This window comes from Ciconia boyciana, chromosome 3 (genome assembly GCF_034638445.1).
Source record: "Ciconia boyciana chromosome 3, ASM3463844v1, whole genome shotgun sequence".
Classification (NCBI taxonomy): domain Eukaryota; kingdom Metazoa; phylum Chordata; class Aves; order Ciconiiformes; family Ciconiidae; genus Ciconia; species Ciconia boyciana.
In genome coordinates this window covers 89,971,809-89,991,329 of record NC_132936.1, presented here as the reverse complement: position 1 = coordinate 89,991,329, position 19,521 = coordinate 89,971,809, and the positions used below count along the sequence as shown (strand labels likewise).

Here is a 19,521-nt window from a genome sequence, read left to right as displayed (position 1 = left end):
TAACTTTACATTCCGTGGTGACCTGAAAGGAAAAGCAGCATTTCACTCTCCTCAGTTTCATCTAGCTCCCTTTGAAGTTAGTCTGTCTGGTAATTAATAATGCATTAACAGACATTTCTTAACTTTAGGTTATTGAAGAGAGTGCGGTTAAGGCACAAACCTCCGAAGAAGCACCTGAAACATCACCATATAGTGAACAACACCCACCAGGCAATCTTCAGTACAGCTATGACAGTAGAGAGCAACAGGTTGCATGTGATTTGCCTGATAACAAAGATGGCGAATGTGATGCAGCTGAGGGAGATGGAGAGCATTTTATATCTCAGAGTAATTTCACTTCACTCTTGGAAGTAGAAGAAGGTGAAGCGGAGATGGGACACCCTGCATTAGCAGATGCTTCTAAAGCGGCTGGCACAGCAACAGAGGAAAAACCTGTGAAGAGTTTTGGAAATACTGAAAAGCAAGAACATGTTACAAACTCAGTGTCCACTGTAACTAGGGATCAGGAATCTCAAAAGATTGCAGAGTCGCTGCCATACGTGCCTGAACCCATTAAGGCGGCTATTGCTGAGAACTTGCTGGATGTAATCAAAGACACAAGAAGTAAAGACTTCACATCTGAAGTGGTAGAACAATCTATTCCTGAAAACATAGGTAAAAAGGTAGCTAGATTCCAGAAGGCAAAAGCTCCCTTAACTACTGTGCCAGAAGGAGTGGAAGATGAAACCAGCATACGGCAAGTAGAGTATGTCATCACTCCTAGAACACGCACAAGGGGACAACCGAGTAGAGGTCTAAGTATTGCATCGGCAGGCGCTCAGCAACTACTGAAGAGAGACGAGCCACTTTTGTTAGGACTGTCTCCTAGGAGGAGTACCAGGCGAACGAAAGAGGCATCTGAGACTTCTCGTCTTCAAACAGAACAAAATGCTCAAGATGAGCAAATACCTGTGATACCTGTGACTCCTAGGAGAGGTAGGAAGCCTAAACCGACTAATTCCGAAAAAGTAGAAAGCAGCCATTCTGATGGACGAGCATTGTCCGTCAGTACGCAGTCCATAGCCGTTACTCCAAGAAGAGGATTCAGGAGGGCAAAGGAAGCTGCCTCTGAGCTCTTGGAAGAGGCTAATGAGGAAACTTCTGTTGCTGAAGGCAGCCTGATTGCTTCTGCTACTTCCAAAAGGCCTAGAGGAGGAAAAAGTTCAGCAGGAGATCAAGCAACTGGCCAGGCTGACACTGGTCATAAGATAAAGCCGGCAGTCAGTCCCGGTAGAAGTGCAAGAAAACCGAAAAGCATTAATTTACAAGTTACTGAAAATATTGTCAAGGATCAAGAGGTGCAGCCTAGTGACCAACTCCTTTTACCTGTGCCAGCTAAAAGAGGCAGAAGAAGAAAGAGGAGTTCATCAGAAGTTTCAGAAAATTCTGACCTTGATCTGTGTAAATCATTGCTTCCTCAAACAGAATTTAAACTGCCTGTCCCTCCTGGAAGAAGTGCTAGGAAGGGGGCACAAAATCTCTTGGCAGACACAGAATCTCTCTCTGCTCAGGAAGACATACATTCAGGTGGGAAAGTGGAAGTCCTTGATACTCCTAGGAGAAGAACAAGAAGAGTTCCACATGCTGAACCTGAAAAAATGGATACTCCTGAGCAAACACCTGCACAGCCAAATGAGGAACCAGCCACACCCAGGACTACAGTAAGGACAGGGCGTCGGGGCAGAAAGAGACGGTCAGTATCGGAGGAGAGCACAGGCGAGGAGGCCTTCCCCCAAGGACCTGGTGGCAGGCCGTTGCTGCTTGAAGACAGAAACCCATCACGACGTGGTGAAATATTAAGAATTTTAGCAGACCGTATTACAAGAGCATGCCCAGTGTGCAATTAAGGCCACAGATAACTAAGTCGTTTAATCCCTCATTGGAACCTCCTCTCATGGAAGACTACTCTCAGGGTTGTCAGCGCAATAAATTGATTTGCTGCAATTGCAACAGTTCCCATGTAACTACTCATAAATAGCTTAGTTGTTGATTTCTGGTGGAGAAAACACAAGCTACAGGCAGAAGCCAATCCATAGTTTGTCATGAGTTGTTAGGCAATGCTTGTAAGGTAATTAGTCTAGGCCAATCTGAAAATACTATGAAATAATAAAATTTCAAGTAATAAGATAGCATTTGTTTCTTGTTTTGCTTGTACTTTTGTCTTCTGTGCAAAACTTCCGGGTTTCCATTCCAGGAATGCTTTTTTCGCCAAAGTAGTCAAGAAGATGACTCTCTCTGGTACGCTTGGAGATCAATGTACCGTGGCTCCTTCTGAACTAAAGCTGTTCCTAAAATGAAATGCGTTTTCCAGTGCACCGTCCTATGCGGATGCTCAGCGTGGGAGGTAGAGGGAAAAATGCAAGTGAACGCTCACTGATGTGTCCGTTGGTTCAGGTCACTTACTCCTTGGCTGTGTATCACCTGGCATGGTTCAAGAGCAGGCTTATCCCACAGCAGTCATTGGTGTGGTGGGCATTGCTGCTGAGCTTGGTTTCAATCCAGACTAAACCAGGAATGACGAGTGGATGACTGATTGCTGGTATTTTGATACTACAATTGTCATTTTAATACACAGAGAGAGAAGGATGCAGGAAGTAGGGGTGCGATTCCTACAAACACCAACAGCACAAGTACATATGACCCTGGGAATCCAGGGCACAGGAAATCCTTTACTTTTGATCTGGCCTGTTGGCCTCATAGTAGCTTCCTAAAGGACGAGAATGGTATGCTCATCTCAGCAGGATCCAACAGTTTCGCCAGCCAGGTAAGACTATTCACAGAACCAACTAAAAGCAGTTTTGGCTAATACACACTTGTAGAGCGGTCAGCTTGCTTATCTCCCATTACTAACATCCATGTAAGTGTAAGGCAAATGACTGGCATTTATCAGTTTGCTGGTCTGAAGCACTAGCTAGCTTTTATCTACATTTCTGTCACCCTGGAACTCAGTATTACTTTCAAGTGTGTTTGCAAAACTTGATGCCTAACTTAAGCTATTAGTGGGGGCACTCCTACCGGACAGCAGTGCTTGTGTATGCATTTGCTTGCTCAGCTATGAAGAGGAGGCACTCGATCGTTTTTTAGAGAGAGGTCTTTCGTGATCTTGGTCAAGGAGTGCTGGAGAGCGCCTGGCAAGGTTCTAATGCCACTCTGCTGGCATACGGTTGGACCGGCTCAGGGCAGAGCTATTCCATGATCGGATATGGTGCAAACAGAGGCCTGGTTCCCGTTGGGTGCAAAGAGCTCTTCAAAGGCACCTGGAATTGGGAAAAGAGCAAGCAGTACCAGGTGGGATTAGCACAAAGTGTCATTTATTTCCAAGATCTTTCCAGGTTGTACTTTAAAAAAGACTCAGTTAATTTCAAATTAGCAGAAATAGAAACGGTGAGTATATGGAGCAACTCACAGTACAAGCCATACTGGATCCTATAAAATAGTGTTGAATAAAAAGTTGATGTAGTACAGCTCGATTTACAGACAAACCCTAAAGTGATAATTAGTCACAGGCATAATTAACTGATCCCTAACACGAGAACCAAAAGTGTTACGTTTTAGTAAACTTTTTTAAAAAAAACCCTTTACTTCCTTTACCTACCTCTTTAACTTCCTTTACCTACCTCTTAACTTCCTTTACCTACCTCTTTCATCCCTTGTAGTACTTTTCTTCTTTCTCCTTTCTGTATTTTGCTCCTTTTTGAAGAAAAAAGGGGTTAAGAAGAAAGTTAGTGTTTTTATTTACTTTTTTTCCCTGTATGCTCCTCTACTTGTGTCCTGGTTTCGACTGGGCTAGAATTCATTTTCTTCCTAGTAGCTGGTGTAGTGCTGTGTTTTGGATTTAGCATGAGAATAATGTGGTAACACACTGATGATTGAGTTGTCGCTAAGCAGTGTTTATACTAAGTCAGGGACTTTTCAGCTTCCCATGCTCTGCCAGGTGCACAAGAAGCTGGGAGGGGGCACAGCCAGGACAGCTGACCCCAACTGGCCAAAGGGCTATTCCATACCATAGGATGTCATGCTCAGTATATAAGCTGGGGGGAGTTGGCCGGGGGGCAGTGATCGCTGCTCGGGGACTGGCTGGGGGTCAGTCGGTGGGAGGGGAGTGCTTGCATCACTTGTTTTTCCTGAGTTTTCTTCCTCTCTCACTCTTTTGTTGTTTTCCTTCTCATTACAATGTATTATTATTTTATTATTATTATTATTATTATTATTATTATTATTATTATTATAATGTTTTATTTCAGTTATTAAACTGTTCTTATCTCAACCCGTGAGTTTTCTCACTTTTACCCTTCTGATTCTCTCCCCTCTCCCACCGCGGTGGAGTGAGCGAGCGGCTGCGTGGGGCTTAGTTGCCAGCTGGGGTTACACCACGACAGTCCTCTTTGGCACCCAACGTGGGGTACGAAGGGTTGAGATAACGACAGATCTGACCAGAGCGTGTTAAAATAAATTCGTTATAAGCATTCATGTTATTAGTTTAATAGTCGCTGGTCACAATGGTTTTTCATTTGTGCGCATGCTTGTATGATGTAAGATACACACTTGCAGTATGTGTTCCCGGCGGTGCGGTTTAGCACTTCTGGGAGATGGGTCAGGACTACCATTTTACTGTACTGTGTAACATCGGCTTATGAGACGATAACATCAGTGGTCAAAAAACCGATTTGGTATTTGTAGTTGGTACTGCTGTCATCTCTGCACCTCGGGTGCCATCTCTCGAACCTATTAATAATGACACTCTTTCTCCTTTCACTCCTTTTTTTCTCCTCACACCTTTTCTCCTCGGAGACCCAGTCTAGGGGGAAGACGAGGAGGATGGTTTCCCCCGTTCTTTCACCTTCTCTTTCTCCTCCAGGCTAGTGACACCAGCTCTCGAGAATGTTGCATATCCCTGGGATGTTCAAGCCAGCATGCTCCTATTGCTCTGTCTCCTGAATGTGTTTCAGGCCTTGTTCAGGGTTAAACAACTATTTTAAGAAATCTCCCAGACATCTGCCCCGAGGCTGGAGGGTCATGGGTGGCACGGCATGTGGGAGAATACGGGCAGGTACTTAGAGAACTTCTCACCTCCAGTGGTCTGGAACTTCACTCCCGAACAACTCCAGGATCCTGATGAAGTGATAGAATGCTTGGAAAAAAACAAATGCCGTAGTTATTCCAAAGAGGCGCAACTGATCGCACTGTGCTGGGCCTTGGCTACTAATCTACCAAACACTCCTCAGTATTATGCAGCACCCTCAGGGAGAAGAGAGGGAAAACAAACCGACAGGCACTGCGGCTACTCCAGCCCTGGTGCCAGGCACTGTGGCTGAACCAGAGACCCAACCCGTGCCGGTATCAGTCACCCCCATACACAAGGAGAAATGCTGGAAGCAAAAGTCATCTCGTTTAGTAAGGGAGGATGAAAAAGCAGGGCTATCATGAGGAGAGGAGGAGGAAGAACTCGTAAACGAGACGGAACTATCCCTTCTCTTTCTAGGGAAGGGGGCACTGACAAAGCGATTGGAAAGGGGCACAGGCCCTCAGCCTCTGGAGGCGACTTCTGTCAGGTATGAAGGAAAGATATCCCTTCAAGGAAGATGTTACATATCGCCCAGGCAAATGGACCACCGTGGAGAGAGGTATCTAGTACCTGAGGGAATTAGCCATTAGCCACCAGGTCATTATGGTGACCTGGACAACGAGCAGTTATCCAAAGATCCAGATGAAGTCCAGTGCACACAACCCATGTGGCGGAAGTTGGTACGGAGCGCACCAGTGTCATATGCCAACTCATTGGCAGTAATGGCCTGGAAAGATGGAGAGGGACCAACGGTCGATGAATTGGCCGGCCAGCTCCGGGAATACAAAGAAAGTATCTATCTCTTCCTCCCTCATCTCGACTGTGGAGAAACTGTCCCGGGAGGTCCAGCAACTCAAAGAGGACAGGTCCTACTCCCCACCTGTACGGACCAGTATCTCAGCTATTAGGAGTCAGCGTTCTTCTGCTCAAGAGAGAGGATATAGAGGGTACACACCACGGGGCACCCTGTGGTTTTACCTGCGTGACCACAGAGGGGACATGAGGAAGTGGAATGGAAAAATCTCCCTCGACCCTAGAGGCGCGGGTACGTGAGTTGCAAGGAAAAACAATCACACAGGGGGGTTCTTCCAGGAAAATTGCTGCTCCCGTTTCCAGTGGGCAGCTCCCCAGACGGAGTAGAAGGGCTGATCTTACTCCTGACTTTAATGAAGGAGCTCCTGACTTGTATTTACAAGAAGTGGGTAATGAATACTATGACCGGGACTAGCGGGGCCCTGCCTCCAGCCAGGTGGAGGAAAGGGACAACTGGGCTTACTGGGCTGTGTGGATTTGATGGCCTGGCTCATCAGACCCACAGGAGTGGAAGTAAACAGCTGTCCACCTTGCCTGGTCTCTCAGAGGACCCTTCTGTTGTGGGGTTGCTGAAGGTCAAAGAACAACAGGTGCCGATCGCTACCACAGTGGTGCACCTGCGGCAATATCGCACCAACTGAGACTCCCTCATTCCCATCCATAAGCTGAATCGTTGACTGGAGAGCCAAGGAGTGATCAGGAACACTCGCTTACCTTTTAACAGTCCTACATGGCCAGTGCAAAAGTCTAATGGAGGGTGGACGCTAACAGTAGACTATCGTGGCCTGGACGAAGTCACGTTGCCGCTGCTTGCTGCTGTGCTGGACATGCTGGAACTTCAAGATGAACTGGGGTCAAAGGCAGCCAAATGGCAGGCTACAACTGATATCGCTAATGTGTTTTTCTCAATCCCTTTGGCAGCAGAGTGCAGGCCACAGTTTGCTTTCACTTGGAGGGGCGTTCAGTACACTTGGAATCGACTGCCCCAGGGGTAGTTGAACAGGGTGAAGCTCTGGAATATCTGCAATATGTTGACGGCATCGTCGTCAACAATATTTGGGGCAATACAGCAGCTTTCTTAGGCGTTGCGCGTTTTTGGAGAAGGCATATTCCAAATTACAGTCTGATCGTAAGCCCTCTCTATCAAGTGACCCGGAAGAAAAACCATTTCAAATGGGGCCCTGAGCAACGACAAGCCTTTGAACAAATTAAACGGGAGAGAGTTCATGCAGTAGCCCTTGGGCCAGTCTGGGCAGGACAAGATATGAAAAATATGCTCTACACCGCAGCTGGGGAGAATGGCCCTACCTGGAGCCTTTGGCAGAAAGCACCAGCAGAGATTCGAGGTCGACCCCTAGGGTTTTGGAGTCGGGGATAGAGAGGATCCGAGGGCCGCTATACTCCAAGTGAGAAAGAGATATTGGCAGCATATGAAGGGGTTTGAGCTGCTTTGGAAGTGGTTGGTACTGAAGCACAGCTCCTCCTGGCACCCAGGGTGCCGGTGCTGGGCTGGATGTTCAAAGGGAGGGTCCCCTCTACACATCATGCAACTGATGCTACGTGGAGTAAGTGGGTCGCACTGATCACACAAGGGGCTCGAATAGGAAACCCCAGTCACCCAGGCATCTTGGAAGTGATCACGGACTGGCCAGAAGGCAAAGATTTTGGAATATCGCCAGAGGAGGAGGTGACGCGTGCTGAGGAGACCCCACTGTACAACAAACTACCAGAAAATGAGAAGCACTATGCCCTGTTCACTGATGGGTCCTGTCGTATTGTAGGGAAGCATGGGAGATGGAAAGCTGCTGTATGGAGTCCTATACGACAAGTGGTAGAAACGGCTGAAGGAGACGGTGAATCGAGCCAATCTGCAGAAGCGAAGGCCATGCAGCTAGCTTTAGACATTGCTGTCTGAGGAAAGTGGCCAGTGCTCGCTCTCTATACTGTCTCAGGGATGGTGGCAAATTCCCCTCCCGTACAAGAGCAGCCCCCAGGCAGCGCGAGCGACCAGGAGCGCACGAACAGGACGGGCAAACAGGGCGTGGCGCGTCAGTTTGCGTGGCCATTCGCGCAGGCAGGGCGTGTGGGGAAGGCAAAGTCACCCTAGCAGCTCAAGAGGAACTGTGAAAAGTGAGTTCATTCGGTAGTCCCCATCCTTTCAGAAGAAACTCGGCTATGGTATTCTCTCGGCAGAAAGCGATGCCCTCTGTGCTCGCCAGAGTGGATGTGGCTACCCAGACGGAGCTCCCATGAAAACATGCAGCCGTCCAGGTCTCAGGCTGCAGGGAGAGGCAGGGCCTCTCACTGTTCACAGATGGCAGCCGTGAGGACAGCTGTGTGAGGTGTGACCAGGTGGATGATCTGCTCTGCATGGTGGCAGAGCTACGGGAGGAGGTAGAAAGGTTAAGGAGCATCAGGGAGGATGAGAGAGAGAGAGACTGTGGTGCCATGCTCTGCCTCCCCGAGACAGGAACAGGAGCAGCAGCAGCCACCAGTAAGAACCCACGGTCAAGGAGATCCTGTATCCCCCCACGCCCACTGGGCTGAAGGCAGCAGCTCAAAGGAAAAGAGTGAACGGAGGCAAGTCCACATTTGTGGCAGCAGGCGAATGCCCTCCTTGCCCACCTCGCCTTCCCAGGTGCTTCTGTACAACAGGTATGAGGCCCTGGAGGTGGAAGGCCAGGCAATGGAGGATGGGGATGACGGTCCATCTACACCAGAGGTGTCGCCCAGGTCAGAAGAGCGTACCTCTCGTATTAACTCCACCTCCACAAGGAAGAGAAGACGGGTTATAGTTGTGGGCAACTCCCTTCTGAGGGGAACTGAGGGTCCGATATGGCGGACGAACCCTCCTCTTAGGGAAGTCTGCTGCCTCCCTGGGGCCCGGGTGAAGGATATCACGAGGATACTCCCTAGCCTGGTACGGCCCTTGGACTATTACCCTCTACTGCTCTTCCATGTGGGGGGTGATGAAGCTGCAACACGAAGTCCTAGGGCAATCAAAAGAGACTTCAGGGCCTTGGGACGGCTAGTAAGGGACTCCGGAGAACAGGTTATTTTCTCCTCTCTCCTTCCAGTTGTGGGCAGTGACACTAGAAGGAACAGAGGTACCCAGTCTATTAACTCATGGCTCCGTGGCTGGTGTCATCGCCACGGATGTAGTTTTTTTGATAACGGGATGGCCTACACAGCACCAGGTTTGCTGGCGTCAGATGGGATTCATCTTTCTCAAAGGGCAAAGAGAATCTTTGCTCAGGAGTTTGCAGGGCTCATGGACAGAGCTTTAAACTAGACTCAAAGGGGGAGGGAGGTAATATCAGGCTTGCCCAGGAGAAGCTGAGGGACAACGTGCCACGGTTAGAGGGAGGGGGTGCCAGCGAGGGCACTCAGCCTGTGTCTCTGAGATGTGCGGGGTACACGGGTGCACAGTTGAAGTTGAAGAGAGTTGAGCTAGGGGATACTGAGGCAATAGGAGCCAAGAGGGAAACACCAGTGAAACACGTCAAAGCACGTAAGGGCTGTTCCTCTATGAAGGAGACACGGACGACAGCCCAGCTGAAGTGGCTCTACACCAATGCACGCAGCATGGGCAACAAGCAGGAGGAGCTGGAAGCCACTGTACACCAGGAAAACTATGATATGGTTGCCATCACGGAAACACGGTGGGATGACTCGCACAACTGGAGTGCGGCGATGGATGGCTATAAACTCTTCAGGAGGGACAGGAGAGGAAGGAGAGGCAGTGAGGTAGCCCTGTATGTTAGGGAGTGTCTGGATAGTTTAGAGCTTAATGATGGTGACGATAGGGTGGAGTGTCTATAGGTAAAAATCAGGGGGAAGGCCAACAAGGCAGATATTGTGGTGGGAGTCTGTTACAGACCACCCAACTAGGATGAGGAGACAGACAAACTATTCTATAAGCAGCTGGGAGAAGCCTCACGATCGCTATCCCTTGTTCTTGTGGGGGACTTCAACCTACCGCATGTCTGCTGGAAATACAAGGCAGCAGAGAGGAAACGGTCTAGGAGGTTCCTGGAGTGTGTGGCAGATAACTTCCTGACACAGCTGGTGAGTGAGCCAACTAGAGAAGGTGCCCCGCTGGACCTCTTGTTCAAGAACAGAGAAGGACTTGTGAGCGATGTGATGGTTGGAGGCCGTCTTGGGCAGAGTGATCATGAAATGATAGAGTTTTTGATACTTGGAGAAGAGGTGAGGGGGGTCAGCAGAACTGCCACCTTAGACTTCTGCAGGGCAGACTTTGGCCTGTTTAGGAGACTGGTCGACAGAGTCCCCTGGGAGGCAGCCCTAAAGGGCAAAGGAGTCCAGGAAGGCTGGACATTCTTCAAGGAGGAAGTCCTAAAGGCACAAGAGCAAGCTGTGCCCAGGTGCCGAAAGATGAGCCGGCGGGGAAGAAGACCGGCCTGGCTGAATAGAGAGCTTTGGCTCGAACTCAGGAAAAAGAGGAGAGTCTACAAGCTCTGGAAGAAGGGGCAGGCAACTCAGGAGGACTACAAAGGTGTAGCGAGGTTGTGCAAGGAGAAAATTAGAAGGGCCAAAGCCAAGCTAGAGCTCAATCTGGCTACTGCCATAAAAGACAACAAAAAATACTTGTTCAAATACATTAGCAGCAAAAGGAGAGCTAAGGAGAATCTCCAGCCCCTAGTAGACGGGGGAGGGAACACAGTGACCAAGGATGAGGAAAAGGCTGAGGTACTTAATGCCTTCTTTGCCTCAGTCTTTAATAGTAGGGCCAATTGTTCTCTGGGTACCCAGCCCCCCGATTCAGGAGATAGGGACGAGGACCAGAATGGAGCCCCCATAATCCAGGGGGAAATGGTTAGTGACCTGCTGCACCACTTAGATGCTCACAAGTCTGTGGGGCCTGATGAGATCCACCCGAGAGTACTGAAGGAACTGGCAGAAGTGCTCACCAAGCCCCTTTCCATCATTTACCAGCAGCCCTGGCTAACCGGGGAGGTCCCAGTTGACTGGAGATTAGCAAATGTGACACCCATCTACAAGAAGGGCCAGAAGGAGGACCCGGGCAACTACAGGCCTGTCAGCCTGACCTCGGTACCAGGGAAGCTGATGGAGCAGATCATCCTGAGTGCCATCACACGGCACGTAGAGGATAACCAAGGGATCAAGCCCAGTCAGCATGGGTTTAGGAAGGCAGGTCCTGCTTGACCAACCTGATCTCCTTCTACAACAAGGTGACCCGCCTAGTGGATGAGGGAAAGGCTGTGGATGTTGTCTATCTAGACTTCAGTAAAGCCTTTGACATGGTTTCCCACAGCGTTCTCCTGGAGAAAGTGGCTGCTCATGGCTTGGACGGGTGTACTCTTCGCTGGGTAAAGAACTGGCTGGATGGCCAGGCCCAAAGAGTGGTGGTGAATGGAGTTTACTCCAGTTGGCGGCCGGTCACAAGCGGTGTTCCCCAGGGCTCTGTGTTGGGGCCAGTTCTGTTTAATATCTTTATCAATGATCTGGACGAAGGCATCGAGTGCACCCTCAGTAAGTTTGCAGATGACACCAAGCTGGGCGGGAGTGTTGATCAGCTTGAGGGGAGGAAGGCTCTACAGAGGGACCTGGACAGGCTGGATCGATGGGCTGGGGCCAGTTGTATGAGGTTCAACAAGGCTAATTGCCAGGTCCTGCACTTGGGCCACAGCAACCCCATGCAACGCTACAGGCTTGGGGAAGAGTGGCTGGCAAGCTGCCTGGCAGAAAAGGACCTGGGGGTGTTGGTCGAGAGCCAGCTGAATATGAGCCGGCAGTGTGCCCAGGTGGCCAAGAAAGCCAATGGCATCCTGGCTTGTATGAGAAGTAGTGTGGCCAGCAGGACTAGGGAAGTGATCGTGCCCCTGTGCTCGGCACTGGTGAGGCCACACCTCGAATACTGTGTTTCAGTTTTGGGCCCCTCACTACAAGAGAGACATTGAGGTGCTGGAGCGTGTCCAGAGCAGGGCAACAAAGCTGGTGAAGGGTCTGGAGAACAAGTGTGATGAGGAGCGGCTGAGGGAACTGGGGTTGTTTAGCCTGGAGAAAAGGAGGCTGAGGGGAGACCGTATCGCTCTCTACGACTACCTGAAAGGAGGTTGTAGAGAGGTGGGGGTCGGTCTCTTCTCCCAAGTAAGAAATGATAGGACGAGAGGAAATGGCCTCAAGTTGCACCAGGGGAGGTTTAGACTGGATATTAGGAAATTTTACTTCACTGAAAGGGTTATCAAGCACTGGAACAGGCTGCCCAGGGAAGTGGTTGAGTCGTCGCCATCCCTGGAGGTATTTAAAAGACGTTTGGATGAGGTGCTTAGGGACATGGTATAGTGGTGGTCTTGGCAGTGTTAGGTTTACGGTTGGACTCGATGATGTTAAAGGTCTTTTCCAACCTATACGATTCTGTGATTCTGTGAAATGCCCTGTGGGGGTGGTTGCAGCAATGGAAGCAGAGTAACTGGCAGCGCAGAGGCAAACCCATCTGGGCTGCCTCACTGGAGCAAGCATTTGCTGCCTGGGTGGAGAACCTGGTTGTAAAAGTACATCCCATAGATGCTCATGTACCCAGGAGCGGGGCCACTGAAGAACACAGAAACCACCGGCAGGTGAATCAGGCTGCTAAGATTGAAGTGGCTCAGGTGGATCTGGACTGGCAAGATAAGGGTGAATTATTCATAGCTTGGTGGGCCTGTGACACCTGAGGCCATCAAGGAAGAGATGCAACATATAGATGGGCTTGTGAATGAGGGGTGGACTTGACCATGGACACTATTGCACAGGTTATCCATGAATGTGAAACGCGCGCTGCAATCAAACAAGCCAAGCGGTTAAAGCCTCTGTGGTATGGAGGGCGATGGCCGAAATATAAATATGGGGAGGCCTGGCAGATGGATTATATCACACTCCCACAAACCCTCCAAGGCAAGCGCTATGTGCTTACCATGGTGGAAGCAACCACCGGATGGCTGGAAACTTATCCTGTGCCCCATGCTACCTCCTGGAACACTCTCCTGGGCCTTGAAGAGCAAGTCCTGTGGTGACACGGCACCCCAGAGGGAACTGAGTCGGACAACAGGACTCATTTCCAAAACAACCTCATAGACACCTGGGCCAAAGAGCATGGCATTCATTGAGTGGGTATATCACATCCCCTATCATGCACCAGCCTTCGGGAAAATCTAATGATACCAATGGACTGTTAAAGACTACACTGAGAGCAATGGGTGGTGCGACGTTCAGGCATTGGGATGCACGTTTAGCAAAGGCCACCTGGTTAGTCAACACTAGGGGATCTGCCAATTGAGCTGGCCCTGCCCAATCAAAACTTTTATGTACTGTAGAGGGGCATAAAGTCCCTGTAGTGCACGTAAAAAATACGCTGGGGAAGACAGTCTGGGTTGCTCCTGCCTTGGGCAAAGGCAAGCCCATTCATGGGATTGCTTTGTCTCAAGGACCTGGGTGTGCTTGGTGGGTAATGCGGGAGGATGGGGAAGTCCGTTGTCTACCTCAAGGGGACTTGATTTTGGGTGAGAATAGACAATGATTTGAACTGTATGATGTTAATTGCTACGTCATACTCTATGTCATTACTACTATAGTTGTTACATGCCATATGAATGGTATTACAGTGAGAATCACCCAGATTAATGAAGAAGGAACTTAGAACCAAAGCTGGCTTCAGCGTGCAACAATCCAACACCACACACCATCTCTCCTGCCCTGAAAGACTATTATGACAGATGGAACCCAAAGCCATGGACTAAATGAACCCAACGGACATTTTAGAGGGATGGCCCATAGACCAAGGGAATGATATGTGTGTGTATATATCAAAAGGCAGGAAAAGCAGGGGACTAATTGGAATGTATTGGAAAGTATGGGACCCGGGCATGACATAGATGGTATAGAATAAGGGGTGGATACTGTCCTGGTTTCGACTGGGATAGAGTTAATTTTCTTCCTAGTAGCTGGTGTAGTGCTGTGTTTTGGATTTAGCATGAGAGTAACGTCATAGTACACTGATGTTTGAGTTGTCGCTAAGCAGTGTTTGTACTAAGTCAGGGACTTTTCAGCTTCCCATGCTCTGCCAGGCGCACAAGAAGCTGGGAGGGGGCACAGCCAGGACAGCTGACCCCAACTGGCCAAAGGGCTATTCCATACCATAGGACGTCATGCTCAGTATATAAGCTGGGGGGAGTTGGCCGGAGGGCTGTGATCGCTGCTCGGGGACTGGCAGGGGGTCAGTCGGTGGGAGGGGAGTGCTTGCATCACTTGTTTTTCCTGAGTGTTCTTCCTCTCTCTCTCTCTCTCTCATTGTTTTCCTTGTCATTACAATTATTATTATTAGTAGTAGTAGTAGTATTTTATTTCAATAATTAAACCGCTCTTAACTCAACCCACGAGTTTTCTCAGTTTTACCCTTCCAATTCTCATCCCCCTCCCGCTGGGATGGAGTGAGCTGCGAGTGGCTGCGTGGTGCTTAGTTGCCAGCTGGGGTTAAACCACAGCACCTTGTTAGTCTCTTATGTTGGCAGACACAGGACTCATTGCTAATTGAAAATGGGTAATCTGTTTCTCTTAAGCTGGCAGGGGATTTTGAAGATGGTCTCAGAGGGCTGAATTTTTCGCTTTCCTTCTGAGGGTTACACAGTTTGCCACTTGTTTGTGGGCTACTTTCCCCTCTACCTTCCTCCTCCTTGGTTTTGAGCCATGTGGCCAATTTCAGACAAATTTGATGCACTGGGCAGGAGAGAGAGGAAAACAATGAATACGCAGGAAAACAACCTTCCTTAGTTTTAGCAGCTCATGGAAAAAGCTTTTTGAAACTCCTCATCTAGCGACGATAAGAGAAGCAGAGGGAAGTAACGCCTTTATCCTGAATTTTCCAAACATCTTAAGTCTACAGGTGTGAGCTCTCAATGTAGGTTAAATTTCCCTGGAAAGTGGAACTCTCTGGGAATGAGTTGCTAAACGTGCGAAAGCCTGAATAACTACCCCGTGCTCAGCCATAGTCTGTCTTAATTTTTGTTCTATCCTTACCGAGTGTAACAATACTTTTTCTTACGCTGGTAACAAATTTTGACTATAAATCTCTCTCCCCAGGTCATAGACTTACTATCGAAGACCAGGAAGCCTGGTGGGCTCAAGGTCAGAGAAGACCAGCAGCAAGGTTTTTATGTGGGCGGTTTGAAGCCGGTGCCTTGTGACAATTACGCACAGATCGAGAGGTTAATGGAACGAGGGAATAGGATGAGAGCAGCAGCTACGCCTACCGTGAATGCCACCCAGCAGTCGGTCTCACGTGGTCAACCCCATCCAATTCAAACAGGTGTAGCGTGCAGGCACTGTTTCCACTGTTCAGTATAGCTGTTTAGCACTCTTAATGAATTTAGTCCTGTTAGATGCACCATAAAATGGACTTGTGCAAGTTTCTGCAGACACAAAATCCAGGGTGGCTCTGTTTTCCCTAGACCCCCCATCGTTTATTGCCGCCTGCATGACAGCGAGCAGATGAGAGCATGTTGGGCTTCCCCTCCCTGGGCTGCAGGGTCAGCCCTGCCAGCCCACGTTTTTGGCGCTCGCAGCCTGTCCACCGCCGCTGCTCTCGGAGTGAGCATCGCCAAAGGCAGAGAGGCCCTAAGCCACAGCCTGCTTGCAGGTTGACTCCGTATGTAAGATCCTCAATGTCCCAGATATTACAAGTGGTCTTTGAAAATGTCTCACTGGTGTCCAGAAATAACCTACAGTGGCTGTTTATCTCTGGTGGCTGCTGCTTGCCCGTTAGCGCTGTGCAGAACTCCTGGGCTCAGCATAACGAGCGTCCCTATAGCCAGCAAGCTCATAGAGCGCGGCACAAGTGTGGGGCAGTCTGTGGCACCCCCCGACCCCGCCTAAGGGAACGCCGCAGTGGGGCAGCTGCAAAGACATGAGCCCAGAGGGGCACGTGGCCCGAATCCTGCCGTCCTCGCTGTGCGTGCCCCGGCCGGGCGGAGGGGTGCTGGGTGGCCGTGGTGCTGCTGCTGACGCATGGCCGAGCCATCTCAGAGCAGCCATGCCGGGGGAGACGACTGCTCGCGGCTCTGCTCTGGAGAGCGGCCCTGCTCGTATCATCGCTCGCCCAAGTTTTCCCCTTGGCAGACTGATAGCAGAACTACGGTTTTTGTGGAAGTCCCCTGTCGACAGAGGTCGGGAGGTGTCTGCAGAGCAGCTTACACAGGACAACCGTGGGCTGGGGCTGGTTGAGGAGGAGGGGGCTCCGGCTGGCCCGGCCGTGCATGAGCCATGCTCTCTGCAGCACAAGCGAGCTCAGCTCCCCGCGGCTGCTGGCGCAGGCAGCCGCGAAAGCTGCTCGGCCCCGGCAGGCAGGGCCAGTCCTGGGCTCATCCCAAAGGGGAATGGGAGGGAGACGACATCTTTGCAGCCAGGGGAGGTTGGGAGCCAGGGGTGTTTCCGTGCTCCCTTTCTGTGGGTGCAGGGGATGAGCGTATTGCCTGTTGCTCAGTCCCGAGAGGCGGCAGGTCATTGGGTTTTAGGCACACCTTTGCAGTTCTCAGGCGGAAAGCAACTCTTCACATATAAGATGTTCCAACACCGGTAACTACCACAACCTATTTATTTCCTCTGCGTTTCTGCAGAGTTTCATTTTCTGTATCTTACTTAATAGTGCCTGAGCAATGGATGTGCTCATTTTTCCTGCTGTTGATACCATACTTTAACAGGTTTTTCTCGACGAAGCAAGCACCAAACAGTCAGCTATAAATGTGATGGACTTGGCAGGGAGCAAAAGGCAGAAATCCTCCGGATCTGAAAGAGACAGATTGAAGGAAGGAATACGTGTAAATCTAAGTCGAACCACATTAGGAAATGTCATCAGGTATGCTGGGTTTTGGTGGTTTTTTTTTAATCCTTTCCTGTGAAGTGAAAAATCAATTTCTGTATATGAAAAAATCTTTCCCGCCATTCAGGACTCCTTGGTATGTGGCTAATAAAGTTACTTCAATGAATAAAGCCTGAGATGTACGTAAGCACAAATATACCGAAGCATGTACATAAGCATGAATACACTGAAGTTTCTAACCTGGTAGCTCCTCCCCGCCCTCTAGGTTTGCTTTTGATAGTTTTGCTTACACCATTCACATGTTTTCACTTTATTTTCCCTCAGTGCTCTGGCTGAGGTTGCTACAGGAAAGAGCGTGCTGCATGTCCCATACAGGGACTTGGTCCTGACAAAACTCCTGCAGTCTGCTCTGGGCAGAAACAGCAGGACCATCATGGTAAATTGAGTCTTGAATTTATAACCCACTTGACCCGTTGAAGTAGAATTGCGTGGCTCTAATGTTGGTGAAAGTGAGCGTAGTTTAAAAGTCAGGTTTGCTTTCTGTGCAACATAAAGGTGAGAGCCTTTCTGCTGGTCAAAAGTTTCTTGCCTCTATTAAAGACATTGCTCAAATGGAGAGCACTTCTCTTGTCAGAACAGCAGTGTGGCTGGCACAAAATCTGTCTCTCTCTCTACGTTAGAGATACAAACCCCATTTCTTCTGGAAGAGTTTTGTGCATATTTGTAAAAATTTCTCTAAGTATAGATAAATGTAGCTATAAAACTCACAAGCACCTGTTTTATAGACAAGAACATATTTAAGGACAGATTCTTCAATTGTTAGTTGTGCAAATACCATCAAAATGGATTGTTGTGAGTTTTTTTGCGTTGATGCTAGCGTAAGACAGAGTTACCAGGATTCAAGTGCCTTCAGTGTTAATTTTTGTAAAAACTGCCTGTATCTTCTCATCTTTCTTGCTTGCTTGCTCTCTTTCTTTTTCTTTCTTTTTCTTTCTTTCTATCTCTTTTTTCCTTCTCTTTCTTTCTTTCTTTTTCTTTCTTTCTCATCTTTCTTTCTTTCTTTCTTTTTTCTTTCTTTCTCTCTGTCTTTCTTTCTCTCTTTCTCTCTTTCTTTCTTTCTTTCTTTCTGTCTTTCCCATTTTTTGCAAAAATGTTAAGAAGAGTTAATTTATAGCCAGATTATAGCTAAGACACTAGGGTTCTCCTTTTATGGTTAAGGACTTAACGGTCCATTTTCCTGTGTAAATCCTTATCTGATTTTTGACAGTGTTTGAAACTACTTTAAAAAACAAGGAAAACAACAACAGAAGAACAAACTAAAAAATAATATTTGACAGGAAATCTTGCTGTTTGCTGGGATTGTCTGGGTAACAGCTTCTTTTTTGTCTTTTATGCATTGTCATGTTTAAAAGGGCACATCCAGTTGCTCACAGGCAGTTCCCTTATCAAGTGTGGATGGTTTGCTCCAGGTAAAAGCCCCAAACAAGGGTAAGTAAGGATGTTGCAGGCAGGAGCAACAAATATTTCGACTTTGGTTTTCAGCCAGCGGTTTTTGCTGGCTGAGAACGAGCGGCGGATCCGGAGCACGCAGGTGATGTGGGGGTCCCGGCTGGAGGAAGCCCGGAAGGAGTGGGAGTACCAGTATGCGGCTGTGGCTCAGGCGGGTTTCCCAGTAACGGACATCGCGGCCAGATGCCTTAACCTCTGGTCTTCTGCATCTGATCATCTTCTTGTCATCTTTGAGTTTTGTTACTCACACACCTCTCTGCCAGCAACGCCCCGACGAGACCCTCCAGGGGCTTTTAAGCTTGGGTAAACTGGCAATAACGTAGCCCTTGGTTAAGGGTCCACGAGATAGTATCAAATCTCTCGTGAGTTCACATGGCAGAATATTCTGTCTACTTCTAACTACCTTATAGTTTCTGGTTTTCACTTTGTAGTTCTAAGAAATTATTACTGAAATAAGAGGTGCCAGTGAATGCACCGAGCCATGTCAAAGCAGCTCGGCCTTGTGTCGTTTCAAAGTCCTTGACAGGGAGAACCAAAGTTTTTCCCGTGAAAACCAGTCACGAGATAAACACCCTAGAACTTGGGGCAGCTGTGTTCTTTGTTCTTTAAAAAAAAAAATACACAGTACTGCTCTTAATTTCGGGCACGTTCCTGAAAGCAACCAATGTCAACATGACTTATTTAGCCAGACAGAAGTTTTGTGGGGGTCTCTTGTTTTTTGCATGAAGCATGCATCCCGCAGCAAAGTTGCTGACCTAAACAGCAGTGCTTGCTTTCTTCCTGAATAAAGCGTGACTCCAGGTCTGGAGCTTCTGGCAACAGAAAGAAGCGTGGTGTCGGTCTTTCGGGTCTAATAATTGCTTCCTGATCACGTTTGGTAAAATGATGGGAAATTTAGGGACTTAATTGCGTCGGGAATGCTGAACCCCGTTTGGGGTGTATGGCTAAAGGTGGTAGTTCAAGTGCCGCCTTAGGCCCATCCGTCTGGATGATCGTGTGAGTCTTGGCTGGCAGCTGTCACGTGCGTTTGGGCACACAGTACTGCACCCTGTTCTGCTGAGGACAGCTCCTCATTCGCTTACTGCATCAACTCGTTTTCCTGCGTTGAACTGCCTGCGCTTTGCTTTTTTAAGACAGTGAAATGAACTCGAGCAGGCTTCTCTTACTTCCGTGTCTTCTACCTAGCAAGCTGTCGGCTATAGTTTTAGTGAAATAGTGGGGACAAGCCTGTGCTGGTGTGCTATTGTTTACTTGTGTGGTG

The 19,521-nt window shown here is 48.9% G+C and overlaps 1 protein-coding gene across 1 annotated transcript in view; it reads left to right on the top strand.

Moving 5' to 3' along the window:
* LOC140649898 (protein ELYS-like) overlaps nt 1–18,567 on the top strand; it is a 64,094-nt gene extending 45,527 nt beyond the window's left edge. The window contains exons 33-37 of the mRNA XM_072857734.1: nt 129–1,874; nt 2,615–2,803; nt 15,017–15,187; nt 16,633–16,787; nt 18,294–18,567. Of these exons, the coding sequence (XP_072713835.1) occupies nt 129–1,874; nt 2,615–2,803; nt 15,017–15,187; nt 16,633–16,787; nt 18,294–18,567 (2,535 nt within the window). The remainder of the gene's footprint in view (nt 1–128; nt 1,875–2,614; nt 2,804–15,016; nt 15,188–16,632; nt 16,788–18,293) is intronic.
* The last annotated feature ends 954 nt before the right edge of the window (nt 18,568–19,521 follow it).